An 18,229-nucleotide genomic window follows, 5' to 3' on the forward strand; every position below is an offset into this window, starting at 1 on the left:
CTCCTCCCCACCCTTTCTAACCCCAAAGAGTGACCAATTTTTAGACAAAGATGAGCAAATTTGCTAGACAAAGACCATTCTCAAAGTAGTTCAGTCTTAACTCAGAAACAGTCCTTAGACACACAATATTTACATCAATATCCATATCATAAAGGCAGAGACAGAAAGAACTAAGACAAGCCTGGCCTCCTTCAAACCAACAACGGCAGGCGTTCTAGAAACAACCTGTGCACAGCAAGACAGTTCCAGTTCCCACAGTTGTAGACTGTGTGTTTTCTCCTCTGCAAACAGGTATGTGATATCTGAACACAGCCTGAATTTTCCCACAGCAGGTAGCCTTCCATTTCTCAGCTTTCAACCCACAGGCTTTTATCCCTCTACTGAAAATTCCTTCAAGTAAAAAGATTATCCAGCTTTCTTATTATAATTTGATTACAAAAATACATATTGTCTTTCCCCCCGACAAAATCATACAGGTTACATCACCCCCTTGATTCCTCAGCAGAGAAAAACTCTTCCATATGAGATTTGTTTCCATAAATCACTCATGTCTCAATGTAGTTTTGTTTATTTGAGCAGCTTTTTAAAGGTGATACTAAGATTTGGGGATGTAATCAAGATGTTTTAACAATCAGAAAATAAATTCTGCAATGTGAGATCCAAAGGACTGAGCAATAAAGGTGGTAGGAATAAAAATATCAATAACAACAAAATGAGGCTGGGTGCGGTAGCTCATGTCTATAAACCCAGCACTTTGTGAGGTCGAGGTGGGTGGATCACCTGAACTCAGGAGTTCGAGGCCAGTCTGGCCAACAGGGCGAAACCCCATCTCTATTAAAAATACAGGCCGGGCGCGGTGGCTCCAGCCTGTAATCCCAGCACTTTGGGAGGCCGAGATGGGCGGATCACGAGGTCAGGAGACCGAGACCATCCTGGCTAACACGGTGAAACCCCGTCTCTACTACAAAATACAAAAAAACTAGCCGGGCGAGGTGGCGGGCGCCTGTAGTCCCAGCTACTCGGGAGGCTGAGGCAGGAGAATGGCGTGAACCCGGGAGGCGGAGCTTGCAGTGAGCTGAGATCCGGCCACTGCACTCCAGCCTGGGCAACAGAGCAAGACTCCGTCTCAAAAAAAAAAAAAAAAACAAAAATTAGCCAGGCGTGGTGATGGGGGACTGTAATCCCAGCTACTCAGGAGGCTGAGGCAGGAGAATTGTTTGAACCCAGGAGGTGGAGGCTGTGGTGAGTCAAGATCACGCCACTGCATTCCAGCCTGGGTGACAGAGTGAGACTCCGTCTCAAAAAATAAATAAAATAAAATAATAAAATAAAATAAAATAAAATACCAAATCAAATCAAATCAAATCAAATCAAACAAAAAACAAAACAAAACGAGCAACAGTCAATCACCCACTATAATAGAAGGAAGCTCTGTTTTTGCTTTTTTCACCTGCACTGTGTAAAGAACACATACCCTGCCAGGTGCTTAGGGAAACCCATACCTCATCTCTAGGTAGGGTTTGAAATACTTTTCCCCTGAATAAGTATGAAGGTAGAGAGAGACTCTTCCTCCTTGTGGGTCCTGCTAGGCGGCAGGGTAGCAGGGTAAATACAGAGATGGCATCCTTAAGAGACACGAGGAAAAGAGATGGTGAGGACAAGGCTATCAGCAAAGGAAGCCCAGCAGGGTGATGCTACGAAGACGCTGCAAGCTAGCTAAAGGTAACAGTTAATACTTACAGCTTCCTCCTTGGTTATTACTACATTCAAGAACTTCAACATTTGTGATTTTAATTGCAATTTCTTAGAATGTTAGAGCGAATCAACCTTAAACCAATTTTACAGATAAAGAAACTGAGGTGCAGAAAGGTTGTCTGATTAACCTGAAGCTGCACAACTTTTGAGTTTTTTGCACTGGGACCAGGACCCAAGTGAAGGTTTCTTTCCATTATATTTCTCGGCAGTTTTCCATGAGAATTCTGGAGAAAGGTAATTTACCTGCTAATTTTGCAGCTCAAAGTCAGATGCCACACATTACAATCTGCTGACCGTAAATTGGCCATGGATCTTTAAGGCAAAACAGGACTAACGAGATGACGTTTACAGCTATAGAAATGTGTTTATATGTTAAAATATTTTAAATGTTCACTTAAGATAGGCTTTCTTAAAACTTAGCAATTAGCCTTCAGATCAAAAACATTCCCTGTAATAAAGTTACCATATTTTTGCAGCTTCTCATATAAATCTGGAGTGCGATACACCAGAGCAGCAAAGGTGGCGTTCACAGCTTGATCAATAGTGGAACCAGCAACTATATCTGTCTTTGGGGCCTGTTTTCTACATGCCTGTATGAATCCTTTGAAAAGTTCTGAATATGGCCCACAGAAGTTCTGAGCAGGCTCTGACTGGGCAAAATCGAGAAGAAAATGGCGGCAGGGGTCGTCAGGAATGTTCTTAACCTGGAAACAAAAAATAAATCCATCCCATTTAACACATTCATTCAAAAAACAAAATTTGTTGAGCAAACTACTGGGCCAAAGCAGAAGTACAAAACACAGTGAACACTCTCTGGAAGCTTAAATCTATTTTAGGAAGACCAGACAGAGATATGAGTTTAAAAAAAAAAAAGATAAACATAAATAAAACATTAAAAGCATTAGAACTAGCATTCCCGTAAAGCAAAAGCTTATCAAGTGCCAAATGCCTAGAAGGGATACCCAGTGCTGAGAATTCAAAGGAGAGAGATCCTGGCAGGTTACAGGAATTAAGAAAAGCCTCCTGGAGGATATGGGCTTTGGCCTGGACCCTGAAGGACTGGCAGACTTGGCCCTGAGGAACATAACCATTAGCAGAGGTTACGAGTCAGTGGGGAGACTGACCTGGCCTGAAGTCTCAGCTGGGGAGTGATGGGAACTAGAGTCAGATAGGTAAGGTGAAAGGAGACTGCAGAGAGCCTTGACTGTCACATTGAGGAGTTAGACTTCACCCTGTGGGCAATGGGGAGCCATTAATGGTGCTTGGCAGTGGAATGACAAGATAATGCAGTGACTATAAAAAAAAACTTGGCAGGTACCAATGTCATAAGGCAGGTGCGAATGAGGGCCCGGATAAAGATGCAGACAGAGGAAAGGACAGAGACGAACATCATGAGGAAGAATCCACAGGACCTGCAGGCTGAGTGGACAGGAATGGGGAGACAGGTGAGGACAGGGGATGCTAGGGAGCAGTGGCTTCAGGCCTGGGGAAACAGTGACCATCACAGAAGTGACCAGTCTCTGGTTTTACACTTCCGAGTTAACAGGAGTCAGGACATTTAAATGGAAATGCCTCACAGGAAGATGGAAACAGATACTTGGAGCAGGGAGAAAACCAGACCTGGAGACTGATATGAGGAATTAGTGCCGCAATGTGACAGGAGAAGAAAGTGGAGAGGATGAAGTCTTGGTGGGCTGTGGGGAAGGGAAGAAAGCCTGAATAAAGCCTACCCTTCAGGGAAGGAGGAATATGAAAACTCAATGAAGGAGGCAGGTGGGCAGTCAGATGTAAGAGAAGACAGCGGACTAGCATGGATCCAAAGAAGAGAGGGTCTGAAGGAGCCAAATTTAACAGAGGCAAGGAGAACAGAAGCTGAGGAAGAGCCACTGGATCTGGCAATTAACTACTGAATAATGTGGGGCAGGGCAGGGCAGGGAGGGGAAGGAAGAGAAGTAGAATACAGAAATAGAGGGAAGGAGAGGGGAAAAATAGAGACAGGGCAAACCTTTTAGTTTTTAAAATATGATACACCTAAATCATGTGCTGTAATTCTATGGAGAACAAAAGATATAGCACAAATCATTCCTCTAAAGCTTGGCTCAGCAGGCACTAGAAGTACACTCAATTGTTTGCCTGATAACTCCACCAACAGAGATTTACTGAGCACCTGCTACATTTCACCCAAGACTCACATTCAGTATTTCTGAACACCTATTGTGCACTGGCCCCTGTGGGACACAGTGGCGTTAACAAATTAACAAGGTATAGTTTCTGGCCTCAAGGAGCTAACTGCTTAATATGGGTAGTAAGATAGAAACACACATGTTTATAACTTAAAGTAATAAATACTCTTCAGGCAGTTTGCAGTCTAAAGAGAAAGAGAATAGAAGAGTAAATACCTCCTTACTATTCTGGTGTGGGTGAGTGGGCCAGCTTGCTTCTAATTCCAACTCCGGACAAATCTGATGCCTGAAGACAGGTTTCCACAGCGGGGAGCTTAGGACTAATGCCATTTTTGCCTGAGGTATAGCCACGTTACTTCCTAATTCTAGAAAGAGAAGAAGACACGTGAGAGTTCTATTTTTGCCTTAATATATTGAGAATCTCTGAAATGAGAAAGAAAAGGTTAAAAAAAACCATGAATACTATTAAAAGAGAAAATTTACCCACATACCAGAATGTAATTGTGATACTCTGTAAACACACATCACAGATTAAGTTAAACCAGCAAGTCCTGCAATACCGCTGTTCTGTGGAACAACTTCAGTTACAAGGAACCTTTGCAATGACTAATCTGTTTATAGTAAGCTGAAAATAGGGTATGAACCATTTCTGGCATGTAATATGAGGCCATTCAGGAACATTTAATTATGGAAAAAACATTCACAATTTGTAAACTTAATTATGTAGCAAATAATAAATATCCAGCATAGATGTGTTTACAATGAGCATAGGGAAAAGAATAGGTGGAAATAAAAATGTTAATAGTTATTTCTTTCTTTCTTGGAGAAATATGAAAAGAAGAAAATGAGTTACTTCTGAGTGTCAGGATTAAGGATGATTCTATTTTCCTTTGTTTTTTTTTCCATTATGTAATTTTTCTATATTTTACTTCTAAAATTGGAAAAACTCAAGAAATGATAAAGAAATAAAATACAGTAGAAAGTTTTATTCTGTACTTCTTGTTCCCTGGAATAATTAAATAACTAACTAAATTGAACACATCTTTTTCCTTTTGTTTTAAGAGACAGTCTCTCTCTGTTATCCCGACTGGAGTGCAGCAATATGATCACAATTCACTGCAGCCTCCAACTCCCAGGCTTAAGTGATCCTCCTGCCTCAGCCTCCCAAGTAGCTGAGACAAAAGGCATGTGCCACCACACCTGGCTACTTGTTACTTTTTTTTGGTACAGATAGGGATCTCACTACACTACCCAGGTTGGTTTTGAACTCCTGGGATCAAGAAATCCTCCCACTTGGCCTCCCAAAGTGCTGGGATTACCAGCATGAGCGACCTTGCTCAGCCCTGAATGAATCACTTTAAAACAAAATTCATATTCACGTATCTACATATATTTACATAAATATTCACATATTTAAAGGATATGCAATCAACTTATTCTATATTCCTGCCTTTTGGTTGGACTATACCTACACCTACTTACAAAAAAATGACAATGTTGCCAAAGAAAAGCTGTTATCCTCCACAGACAGAGAACCCATGGCATCCTTCGTTCTATGTTCCAAAGTCTAAGGCAAAAAGCTTCATGACAATGGTGTCGAGTGGACACTTTATTCTTTTGGTTTAAAGGAAACTGAAAGGGAATATTATTAACCCCCTGCCATTAAGTGGAGATGACGTACAAGAGAGCAAGCACGCACCTTGCACTTCACCATGGTTGCAAGGAGAAGGGAAGGAACGGGGACGTGGACTTACGATGCACAGACTTGAGTGCCATGCACTGGGAAGCTAGGCGTCCCATCAGCCGGGAGACAAGGAGTTGTAAATCCAGCCCCCAAGACACAGCAACATCGGGCAGGCCGTAGGCAGTGACAGTGAATTTGTAGCCCCATTCGTTGTGACTGCTGTCAGAGTGAAAGAGGAACTGCAACCGAGGACCGGCCTTGAAGGTCACTTTCTAGAGACAAACAGAAATCGTGTGGTCAGACAGATGAGAGGAGTGCTTCAGAAGCAAGCATGTTCTTCATGACGAGAAACATCTCCATTTAAAACTGATCTCTATTTCCACACGTCCAAAATGACTAATGGAGAAATGTACAAAGGGGTGACGGAAACAGAAAATTCATAGCCGCACCCCATGAAGAAGGAGAGTTGGCAGAACACTGCTGCTCAGCTTTTTACACCTGGGGTGACCGTCTGTCCACTACCTACTCAGCCAGTGGTCACATTTCCATGCCTCTGCTCCTGCCAAGACCACTGACCATGGAGAGAGGGTCAACAGTCTGAGGCAGCACTAAACCTCCAGCCCAAGAGCTCAAGCAGCTCTAACCGTGAGGCAGACTCTTGGCTTCTACCACAAGGTCTGGGCCATCCTCCTAGACCCACCAGCTCTTCCCGTTAAGTATGAAAGTTCTTCATTTACTCTAGGCAAGCCTGTCTGCTGCAACTACTCAACTCTGCCACTGCAGTGCCAAAGCAGCTATGAACGATAAACAGGCATGGCTGTGCCCCAAAACAATGTTTACAGAACAGGTGACAGATTGTAGTTGGTCAAACTCCGATACAAATCCTTCCTTTCACAAAAGTGTAACATAAATGCTTCCCTTCAAAGACCTTACCTCTACTGCCCCCTGAAGGCCGACAAAAGGAAAAGCGTTGGTGCAGCAGTAGGTACCTCTTTCTGGGACTCTCACTCACCTTGGGCCATTTATCAGTGCCAACTTTTGTGTCATAGCGTGTTTTCCGACCTCTAGCGTCGGTAAATTCCAGATAATCATACCTGTGAAGGCATAACCTCTATTAGCTTCCTTCTCTCATTGTTGACCTGTTATCGCTTGGGGGTAAAAGAACATAGAGGTCTTACCTTTTTTCAGTTTCACACCTGTCATCAAATTCCACCTCAAAATAGGTTGCCCCTGGGCTAACAAAGACAGATGCCTCATGGCAATTATTTTCATAGTTGTGGGCAGATTCCTTAGTCCACGTATGTAACACCACAGGCTGTTCCTGTTGCCAGGTCTCAACATCCAGCTATGATAACAAATGAGCCGGGGGGAGAAAAGGTTCTATCACTCGACACCTATCCACACGCAGCAGACTGTTTCTCCATCAGTGCTCCAGGCAAAGGGGCTTTGGCAGCCCTGCACAAACCAGCACACAGGCTCGAAGACATACCTGACATTCCCATCTTCACAGACAGATCAACATACATCCATCACGCAGCAAAGTAGACGTGCTTTTATGACACTACAAAAACTCTGTGACCAGCTTTTACCTTTTCACTACGACAGAACTACTTCTTACAAATCATTACCAGTGTGAATTCCCAGTGGAAAAAGTACTGAATGACTAAAGACCTCACATTCCTACTTGGGACACTGGCAAATCTGGATCCACTCTCCCTTCTTCTCCTACCCTCCTCCTTTTTTTTGTGGGGGGGGCCCGCGGGGAGGGGGTCTTTGCTTTTTTACCTATTAAATATAAATGCCTTTTCTACCGCCACAAAGTTGTTATGAAGCTCACACAAGACAGTGATTAAACGTTATGTATGCAAAATTAAGGGAGAAATGTCTTCTAAAGACAAAACCTTCTAATTTGCCTTTCAACATACATTTTCTAGGCCGGGCGCAGTGGCTCACGCCTGTAATCCCAGCACTTTGGGAGACCGAGGCGGGCGGATCACGAGGTCAGGAGATTGAGACCATCCTGGCTAACATGGTGAAACCCCGTCTTTACTAAAAATACAAAAAAAATTAGCCGGGCGTGGTGGCGGGCGCCTGTAGTCCCAGCTACTTGGGAGCCTGAGGCAGGAGAACGGCGTGAACCCGGGAGGCGGAGCTTGCAGTGAGCTGAGATTGCGCCACTGCATTCCAGAATGAGCGACACAGCAAGACTCCGTCTCAAATAAATAAATAAATAAACAACAACATACATTTTCTCTTCTAGACTTCAATTTTTTCATTCACTTAAATGGTTTTCATGTAACTTCATAAACTATAAAATGATGAGATTCATCTCTACAGCTTTTCGTCTGTGTCTCCTTTCTAATGCTGACCAGGCCACATCAACTTGGACTGGTATTTACCCTTGTTGGCAAGACCGCTGATAAAATCAAGGGAGCCTTCTAGAAGCTGCTCAGCTGTGCCTATCTACAGTCCGCCGTCCACTTCACTAAGTGTGTCCCATCACTCCTGAGAGCAAACACAGGGCGGCTCAAGTGCCAACTCGAGTTACCTTCCTCAGTCCTCCTTCGGGGCCACTGCAGAGCTTCTTCAGGAGTTCTGTGAGGACACTGAACTCTCGCAAGAGCACGCAGTGTGGGATGTCTAAAGTGCAGAAGTCCAGCAGGAAGATAACCTAATGGAAGATGGATGAAGTGCTCAGCGTCCTCCTTAGGCTGGGCCTGGGGATGAAGATCCCCAACCCCTTTCCGGTTCACTACAAATAGCTGCCAGTTTGTCTTACCAGTTGACGAGCTGCCATTGAAAACACTGAATTACATAATCTTTCTACTATGGTTTTTCCACTGTATTGTGACAAAAGGGATTCCAAAATCACTCTCATGCTTGCCAGAAACTGTCCCACATCTGCCAAAACAAAGAACATAATTAATATTTTATGCAGTAGAAATATCACATGCTTAGTTATCACCACGGACAAGAATAAAGAGGACTACAGAAGCTGTGGAGGGGATTCCACAGCAAAGATCACAAGGCCATACAGTGTCATCCTAAAGCATTCCTCTGGAGGAAGAAGCAGTGTGAATTTCAGTAAAAGACTACTTTTAAAGGGAGTTTTTTTTGGGTCTTTTGATGAAGTGGAGGAGCACTCGTAGAAGTGAAATTACATGCCTGACTAACCCAGCTGTCAGCCTCGCCTTTTCCTTCTGTTTACAATGAGCCCGTGCATTAGGTGGACCAATCTAACAGGCCAAGCTCTAGGTGGCAGGGCCCAATATAAGTGTTCTCGTCACAGCTGCTGGGACCAAGTTTGATGGTACTAAATTTTCCATGTATAATTTGTCAGCACCTGTTGGGTTTCATATAACTTTCTGTGAGTTTACAGAACATGAATCTAATTATTCTCAGTAATCAGCAAAGGTCACAGCAATGCTCATACACCTTAGATTTTTAAAATTCCAAGACTTTCATTTTTAGATGACTGATTAAAACAGGGATAGACTCTCCCGAAGAATGAGATGTCACGTAAGAGTGCTATATGACTGCAAAACCAGCGTTTAGGCTGTGAAATGATCTAATTCTACAATAAAAATACTTAGGCATACCATGCTCAGAGAGGAAACTGGACAAAAAGACATGCTGCTGAATTTTATTTTAATTAGACCAAACCAGTCCAAGAATCTGAATTGTAATGAAGAAAACCATATGCACACGCAATGCATGAGTTACTAAAGAAGAGAACATACTCAGAGTCAAAACCCAAACGCCATCTGTTTTCATGGATTTCATATTGAAACTCACATTTTTCAATAAGGTCCACGGCAAGATCTTTGGCTCCAGAGTCCGTGCTCTTCAGCTGCAGGTAGCACCAGGATAGCAGGCTGCCTTGGACGGACCAGAACAGGGAGAAGAGCACAGAGCCAACCTCCCCGGGGGCCCCACTGAGCATTAACAGCTCGCACTACAAGGGAGGAGACAAACAGAAAGCGTTCATGACAAAGCCATTCACAGAGCATAGCCAAGGGCATCCTCTAAAGCAGCAGCTGTCACCAGCAAAAACAAACTATAGCTATGAAAACAGTCACGACACAGCTTTCAACCCAGCAGCGACCAAGAAAGATGGTATTATGAAAACTCCCCTCTTTCCCTCCAGCTTTTCGGAACCTTTACAAAGGTTTTTTATTCCACATGACATCTCCTTCTGCCATCTCAGGAACCTTATCCCACTGGGTATCTCTTCTTTCTCTTACATCTTAAAATCTCCTTTCTCTGGCTCCTTCCCTCAAGCCTTCAGTTAAACCGCTCCCACCTTAAAAAAATAATCATTCATGCCTCTATGGCTCTCTAACCATCACCTTTGTTCTCAAAAGTTTCTTTGAAGGGTTATCTGACCTCCAGACACGGAAGACTGTACACTATATGATTCCATTACAGGTAAAACCCAGGCGATACAGATGCGCTGTGTAGGAGTAAGTAGAAAGAAGAACAAGGAAATGGTGAACACAAACTTCAGGATGATGGTTATGTCTGGCAAGGGAGGAAGCCAGTGAGCCATGAAAAGGTATGTGGATGGACAGAAATGGACTCAGAGATACTGGGAATGTCTAGTCCTTAAAAAAGACCCTTGCTGCACTGTTACAACTACCTGATTATATACTTGCTCCTCAAGACTGTGCTTTTCTTACATCACTGTATCCCCTGTTCCTAGCACAGGGCCTAGCACACAGCAGGCATTCAGTGGATATTTGTTGAATTTGACAGATTCATGAGAAAAATTTCAGACTAGGTACACTTCTGATCACCTTTAATTTTTTTTTCCTAATTGAACCCTAACTCTTTAGTATAACTATAAATGTCTTTTACTGAAAGATAATTCAGGGAAACACATTAATAGCTGCATCTCTAGTAAGGAAGTTCAATGATATCTGTAACTTCTTTTGTACCACAGGTAAGTGAAAGAGAAGAAAAGGCACACATCTGATCTCCAAATGGTATACAATTATGCGAAATTCTCTTGGGCAAATGCTATCTCATTTCTCCATGTACATCTTAAAATGAATCTGGCCTATCTTCCCTAGTGGAAAGAGGACAAGGCTCTGAGTCAAACAGCCCTGGTTTCAGTCCTGACTCTAGCGCCTACCCACTCCTCACACGCGGGGCAGTCTCAATGCCTGTGAGAACCAGGGGAGAAGACTGAAGTTTTCTGCCCAACGGCACTGATGATGTAACTACAGAAGAAAGACTGCTGAGGGGGAGAACTTGGTTCAGGCTTCAGGGATCTGAGAAACAGGTAGAATGTGGACGAGCTCCAGAAGAAAGGGAAGGTATGGGAAATGTAGAAATAAGGACGGAGATTAGAATGAGCCATGGCTAACTGGGGCCGAGAACACATACTGATGAGCTGTAGACTGAAGCGAGTTTTTTAAGGAAGACTCAGAGATGGGCAGAAGAGTCTGGGAATAAGCCAGAAAGCAGAAGTAAGAGAAAATTAACGTGACAGCAAAAAGCTGAGCATAGTTTTTGATTAAAAACAAAGTTGAGGCTTATGAAGTCAATGTTACCCTAGATCTAAATTAATGCTAGATCTAAACAGTGGTCAGTGTAACAGCAACCTTGGCACATGATAACCTACAAGCAACCTACAAGCACTCTGAGGTCCCCATCAGTGAATTGGGGGGGATACCTGCTGATGGCCCAGCACGCCAGGCAGCTGGGAATGAATGAAATCATGGCTCTAACAGCAACTCAAAACAGTAAGGCACCCGCAAAAATGTGAGAGATTTAAAGACACTAAGTTCAGTCAAAAGATACAAGTTATCAGCCACAAAAGAAAAGCCACCTTCAAGTCCACATCATTAGACACCTCAAGGATGTGGTTTGGGCTAGTGCGCCACAAACTCTCCTCCAACTCTCTGGTTCCCATGTTTAGCCCAAAGAGGTAGTTCTTGGTCTCCTAGTACGGGGGTGCTATCACTTTAGAATCTCTCGGGGTGCTTAGAAAAATGCAGGTTCTTACGCCCTATCCCTAGAGATTTTTGAATCAGTAGTTTAGGGTGGGATCTAGAAATCTTTTTTCTGTCAAATATCCCAAGTGACTGATCCCTCTGGAGCATAAACTACATTTTAAGAAAGAAAATCCCTTATATTTTTTAAAAAAAGGCACATTTAAAAAATCATTAACACAGAAAAAAGATAATATACTTTCAGATTTGATTAGTCCACGAAATTGCTAAGAAATCTGAATTTCTTTTTTTGAGACAGAGTTTCGCTCTTGTTGCCCAGGCTGGAGTGCAATGGTGTGATCTAGGCTCACCACAACCTCCATCTACCGGGTTCAAGCAGTTCTCCTGCCTAAGCCTCCCGAGTAGCTGGGATTACAGGCATGAGCCACGACGCCCAGCTAATTTTATATTTTTAGTAGAAAGGGAACTAATTTGTAATTAATTAAATTAGCCCAGCTAATTTTGTATTTTTGTATTTCTCCATGTTGGTCAGGCTGGTCTTGAACTCCCAACTTCAGGTGATCAGCCCGCCTTGCCCTCCCAAAGTGCTGGGGTTACAGGCGTGAGACACTGTGACTGGCCCTGAATTTCTTTAAAGTCCAAGTAGTCTTCCTGAAAATTCACACCACTAACACATAACTATGTGCTGGGCTCACTGACAACCACTACAAAGGGACTTGATACAAACCCATTCCTCTTTTTCCACAGTAAGCATTATCGAGCACTTCTGTGTTTTTATTGTTTGCTGACTACCAAGAACCGTAACACGCCTCACTCATTTGCAAGGGCCGGCTGGGAAACCTTTGTGATCATTTGTAAGGGTCAAGTAACAAAGTACATTCATGCCAGGCACAGTGGCTCACACCTGTAATCTCAGCACTTTGGGAGGCCAAAGTGGGAGGATTTCTTGATCCCAGGAGTCCAAGACCAGCCTGGGCAACATAGAGAGACCTCGTCTCTACAAATAATTTAAAAATTAGCTAGGCATGGTGGCGTGTGCCTGTGGTCCCAGCTACTTGGGAGACTGAGGTGGGAGGATCGCTTGGCCTGGGAAGTGGAAGCTGCAGTGAGCTGTGATTGTGCCATGGCACCCCAGCCTGGGTGACAGAGCAAGACCCTATCTCAAAACAACACCAACAGAAAAAACCACAACAATGTACATTCATACTACAAAGAGGCAAAGGGGGACACAAGAGACTGCCACATCACATGCCCCCACAAGCATGAGAAAGAAAATAACGAGACAGCCATCGGATACCTCTCGAGCAGCAACAGACAGGAGAGTGTCCATGACCGCCAGGACTTCACTGATGTTCATCTTGGCCAGATCGTTCTTCTCAGGTAAAAGCAGGAGGCCGCCTGGATCCTTGTCACTGAAAGGACACAAATTAGTCCTGACACCTGGCTTCAGGAGAAAGATTTTTATGCTGTCTTAAAAGTTTCCAAAACAGAGTGCAGAAAGGTTTCAGTGTCAGTTCCATGGGACGGGAGGAGTTTGGGTCGGGAATACAGGCCGCGGACCCAGCTGGGGCTGTGCCGCTGTCCGTCCACATGTGCTTCCATTAGCACAGACTCACAAACCCTCCAGTCCTGGAAGAGATCCTGAGGCAGAAGGCTGATGAATAAATCACCTTGGCCACCAATATGAAATACAGCTCATCTCACGAGTGCTAGCTTGAAAGTCCTGGCTAAATGTTCCTTGTGTCTTCATATGTTTTCACAGGACAGCCCCAGGCCCTTTCAGCATCCTTGCCACTTGATTCCGAGCACATTTAAACAGACAGTCCTCTAAGTCTGGCATCCATACCAGGTATAGTCTGACTTGCAGGCAGTCGCTCAGGATACTAGTTCCCTTCCTCCTTCAAGAGTCGATACCTCGGCCGGGCGCAGTGGCCTGTAATCCCAGCACTTTGGGAGGCCGAGACGGGCGGATCACGAGGTCAGGAGATCGAGACCATCCTGGCTAACACGGTGAAACCCCGTCTCTACTAAAAAATACAAAAAACTAGCCGGGCGAGGTGGCGGGCGCCTGTAGTCCCAGCTACTGGGGAGGCTGAGGCAGGAGAATGGCGTGAACCCAGGAGGCGGAGCTTGCAGTGAGCTGAGATCCGGCCACTGCACTCCAGCCTGGGTGACAGAGCGAGACTCCGTCTCAAAAAAAAAAAAAAAAAAAAAAAGAGTCGATACCTCTAGTAATGAAGCCTACAGGTAGTAAAGCCTACCTCTAGTCACAAAGCTTCATACCGGTAACTGCAACAGGCAAAAATCTCAAAGCCCTCCCCTCCCAGCACGCTTCCTTCTGCAAACTATCACTCTGGGCGTCTGTAGCTGGTTTTAACATAGACACGAATACAGGACCCTACATTCCTTTGGCTTCAGTTTTTGTTGTTAAACATCACTCAGAAACTGAAGTGTTCAAAAAGACCCTCAATGGGCTCAATTTGAAACTGTCTTAAAACGGATGGGAACTGGATTGGGCTGTCAACAAGATTATTAGTTTACTACTATTTGGGTCGCCCACAGAAACTCGGCTTTCAAACTGGGTGGAAGGAAGTACTACTCCGAAGGTACATAAAAGGGCGAGCTCAAGAAAACAACTTTGCAAAGATTTGAGTTATCTGACAATTAAAAAGAACGACCAACTTACCTAAAATACGTGCACAGTGAACGGAAAGTGAGCTGCAGGGACTGCTTGTGCTCCTGCTCGGTGACATTCTTCTAGAAAACCAGAAAGTGTACATTCAGAAAATCTAGTCCATGATATTCCAGAGACCTAGAGCAGCAATGAAACATCACCACCCCACTGTTCCCAAGTATGAGGAATGCCAGGCCAGCCAACTGCCTCACGGCACCCCACTAAAACCTGCTCAAGTGCTAAGATGGAGAGAACCAACCATCTAAACACAAGGTGGTAGGTGCACTTGGTTCACTGCCAAAGTCAACAGGAGGTTCAAAATTCCTGCTTAGGGAAACAACCTCAAAAAGAAATATACTTTTTTTTTTTTGGAGACAGAATTTCACTCTTGTTGCCCGGGCTGGAGTGCAGTGGCATGATCTCAGCTCACTGCAACTTCTGCCTTCCGGCTTCAAGCAATTCTCCTGCCTCAGCCTCCCAAGCATCTAGGATTACAGGAGCCCACTACCACGCCTGGCTAATTTTTGTATTTTCAGTAGAGATGGGGTTTCGCTATGTGGGCCAGGCTGGTCTCGAACTCCTGACCTCAGATGATCCACCCACCTCTGCCTCCCAAAGTGCTGGGATTACAGGCATGAGCCACCACGCCTGGCTGATAGATACTTTTTGCCATTGGACATGCCATCCCAAGAGCAATCACATCTCTTAAGGGTATGGTATCAGAAGATATTGAGGAAGTGCCTGATGGAAAGAGAATTGCTTAGCACTATATAAAAGGTTGGCAGTGCTATTTAACTTCTCAGCATAAGAAGACACTAATGTCATTCAAAAAGTCGTATGTCCTGTTTCTATTTTCTGCGTAGGACACGTGCTAGGAAATTACTCATTTGCTCAGCTACCTGGTAAATTCTCGCACCAAACAAGTAGGATAGAGACCCACCCACAGTCCAGTGGGTCAGGTCAGCTGATGCTGTCAAAGGTTATGCAACTCACAATGTGAGAAGTGATTCCTCAAGCTGGTATGTAAATTTTATATACAGCTGGAATTACACAAACAAATACACTCCTTCTTCTCTGAAACCTTCCTCAATCACTTAGCCTCAACATGATTCTCCTCTTGCATATGGAATCAGTTTTTCCTTGTGGCAGGTGTCCCCAGTTAGACTGCAGCCCTTTGCCATCAGCGACCACATTTTATGCTTCTTTTGTTCGTTCCCTTATTTCTTTGCTTTTTTTTTTTTGAGACGGAATCTCACTCTGTTGCCCAGACTGAAGTGCAGTGGTGTGATCTCAGCTCACCACAACCTCCACCTCCTGGGTTCAAGCAATTCTCCTGCTTCAACCTCCCTAGCCGCTAGGACTACAGGCGTGTGCCACCATGCCCGGCTTCCGTCCCTTATTTCTATAGGCCTTTGTGCAACCCACAGACCACTTTTCTTATGTTTGCTCACTGGTTGCCGCATTAGAAATGCCTTTTTAAAATGCTATATCTAGTTTCCTTTGTAAAATTCTTTTAAATAATTATATTAGTTGTTTGACTACACAGACAAAAAGTAATCTATAATCATATCAAAACAAATATTTTATTCTTTCTATTAACACTTCTTTCCCTTGTCCTATAGCACTAGCTAGGCCCTCAAAGAGAAGCAATGAGAGTGAGCATCCTTGTCTTATTCCGCATTTTGAAAGGAATGCTTCTAGTGATCCACCATCAAATACACTGCTTATTGTAGGTTTTGGATACATGCCTTCTACCAGATTAAAGGAGTCTCCTTCTATTTTGAGTTTGCTAATGAAACCATATTGTTTCACTGTTTTAATCATCAGAATTTAATCTTACTAAAAAATGTTTGGGCCGGGCACGGTGGCTCATGCCTGTAATCCCAGCACTTTGGGAGGCCGAGGCAGGTGGATCACAAGGTCAGGAGTTCAAGACCAGTCTGGCCAAGATGGTGAAACCCTGTCTCTACTAAAACTACGAAAAATTAGCTGGGCGCGGTGGCAGGTGCCTGTAATCCCAGCTACTTGGGAGGCTGAGGCAGGAGAATTGCTTGAACTTGGAGGGCGGAGCCTGCAGTGAGCTGAGATCACGCCACTGCACTCCAGCCTGGGCGACAGAGTAAGACTCCATCTCAAAAAAAAAAAAAAAAAATTTTTTTCTGCATTTAGTGATATGTTTTTTTTTCCCCTCTCTGATTTCATTTATAGATTTTCTACTGCTGAACCATCACTGTATTTCCAGCATAAATCCAACTTGGCCATAATTTTGTTTATATGTTGTTGGACTGGTAAAATTATATTTCATTGGGGTTCCTGTAATTTTGCTTTCTCATACGCATTTCTCTATTTTACTCCCTTGGTATACTTACATTTCCCTACGTTTTACCATCATTGTAACACAGGAACCTCTGAAGTTCCCCTACCTAGGTGTTTTTGATATGGCCTAGAGAGAAAAATGTTTGTTTTGTTTTACATTTTTTTCATGCATCATACTTATTTTCATATACAAATACTTTCTACAGAATTAAAACCCTGGATCTTTGTATAGGATATTCCATTTGGTAATACAGAGCTTATAGATACTAAAGGTATTTTTCACTTTGAGTACTAATGTCTGAGGAACACGAAGAAGTGGTCTAGGAGAGTGACAAGAACCATTTGAGGAATAATACTTGGTGATACCGGCCAGGCGAGTGGCTCACGCCTGTAATCCCAGCACTTTGGGAGGCTGAGGTGGGTGGATCGCTTGAGCCTTGGGCTTCAAGACCAGCCTGGGCAATATGGTAAAACCCATCTCTACAAAAAATACTAAAATTAGCCAGGCGTTGTGGCATGCACCGGTAGTCCCAACTACTTGGGAGGCTAAGGTGGGAGGACTGCTTGAGTCCGAGAGGTAGAGAACACAGTAAGCTGCGATTGCACCACCGCACTCCAGCCTGACCAACAGAACAAGAACCTATCTAAAAAACAAACACACAAAAAAACTTGGTGGTACTAGTTTTACAGATACATACTGAAGTATTTATGAATAAAATGTCAGGAAGTTACTTTGAAATAATAATGGCCAGTGGGGAAAGGAGGAAAGCGGGGGTGAGATAAAACAAGATAAAACTGTAGATAAAAGAAGATTAGCGAGAGTTTATGGCTGTTGAAGCTAGGTGACAGGTACATTTGGGGGACAGGGGTATTCACTATGCTATTTAGTTGGCTTTGGTATTTGTTTTGAATTTGCCTATAATACAGAGTTAAAATGTTGAAAAGAAAGGATGGTTGTAGGCAAGTCACAAAGATGAAGGAGACTATACTGTCGCTTTGTGAGACATCAGATCATGAACCACAGATTGGGAGCATGTGTCATCCCACTCTGAGTGCCATGTCCTTAGATATCTGTCCCACACAAAGCTCTGCACAGAATATTAACAAACATCTGGGACGCTGCAACAGACAATATATTCAGAGATAACAAAGCCTAGCAAATTTCATCCTCACAGACTTCAGAAATTGAATCCAGACTTTTAGTAATAATTACCATCATGGTGAAGAGATGGTTCCGCCGGGTCTGTCGATTAGGAAAGAAGATGGCAGCCCCATTGAGAAGGGTATTCCTGACTTCTTGTTTTAGTATCTCCATGGGCACAGAGTCTCCATCCACCCTGTCTACCACTGATAAAATGAACAATGGCATCAGCTTTCATATATTCCATCTATTCGCTTATACATCTGCTATAACTAGCCTATAAATTCACTACTCTCCATTTTGTACTGAATACCAGAGTGAAGAAGTATTTCTGTACAGGCCAGGTGGTACAAAAAAATTGCTTTTTATTTGCTTACATTTAAGTAAAACAAAGACCATATGTATCAGTTTCTATGTCATTACTTCCCTGTCCTTTTAAGACACAACTTGGCAAAGCCTTAAGTGTAACTTCAGATGGCCACGTGTTTCACTCCCCCTCAATCTATCAGTCTCATCTCA

The 18,229-nt window shown here is 43.6% G+C and overlaps 1 protein-coding gene across 3 annotated transcripts in view; it reads right to left on the reverse strand.

Moving 5' to 3' along the window:
* LOC105472088 (zinc finger ZZ-type and EF-hand domain containing 1) overlaps nt 1-18,229 on the reverse strand; it is a 139,950-nt gene that overhangs the window by 66,719 nt on the left and 55,002 nt on the right. For all 3 annotated transcript variants that reach the window (XM_011725043.3, XM_071082169.1, XM_071082168.1), the window contains 11 exons: nt 17,783-17,916; nt 14,266-14,336; nt 12,877-12,991; nt 9,418-9,577; nt 8,402-8,523; nt 8,171-8,293; nt 6,801-6,967; nt 6,635-6,716; nt 5,693-5,894; nt 4,155-4,303; nt 2,219-2,459 (listed from right to left, as the gene is read on the reverse strand). In XM_011725043.3, coding sequence (XP_011723345.2) covers nt 2,219-2,459; nt 4,155-4,303; nt 5,693-5,894; nt 6,635-6,716; nt 6,801-6,967; nt 8,171-8,293; nt 8,402-8,523; nt 9,418-9,577; nt 12,877-12,991; nt 14,266-14,336; nt 17,783-17,916 — 1,566 coding nt within the window. The remainder of the gene's footprint in view (nt 1-2,218; nt 2,460-4,154; nt 4,304-5,692; nt 5,895-6,634; nt 6,717-6,800; nt 6,968-8,170; nt 8,294-8,401; nt 8,524-9,417; nt 9,578-12,876; nt 12,992-14,265; nt 14,337-17,782; nt 17,917-18,229) is intronic.

This window comes from Macaca nemestrina, chromosome 17, assembly GCF_043159975.1.
Source record: "Macaca nemestrina isolate mMacNem1 chromosome 17, mMacNem.hap1, whole genome shotgun sequence".
Taxonomy (NCBI): Eukaryota; Metazoa; Chordata; class Mammalia; order Primates; family Cercopithecidae; genus Macaca; species Macaca nemestrina.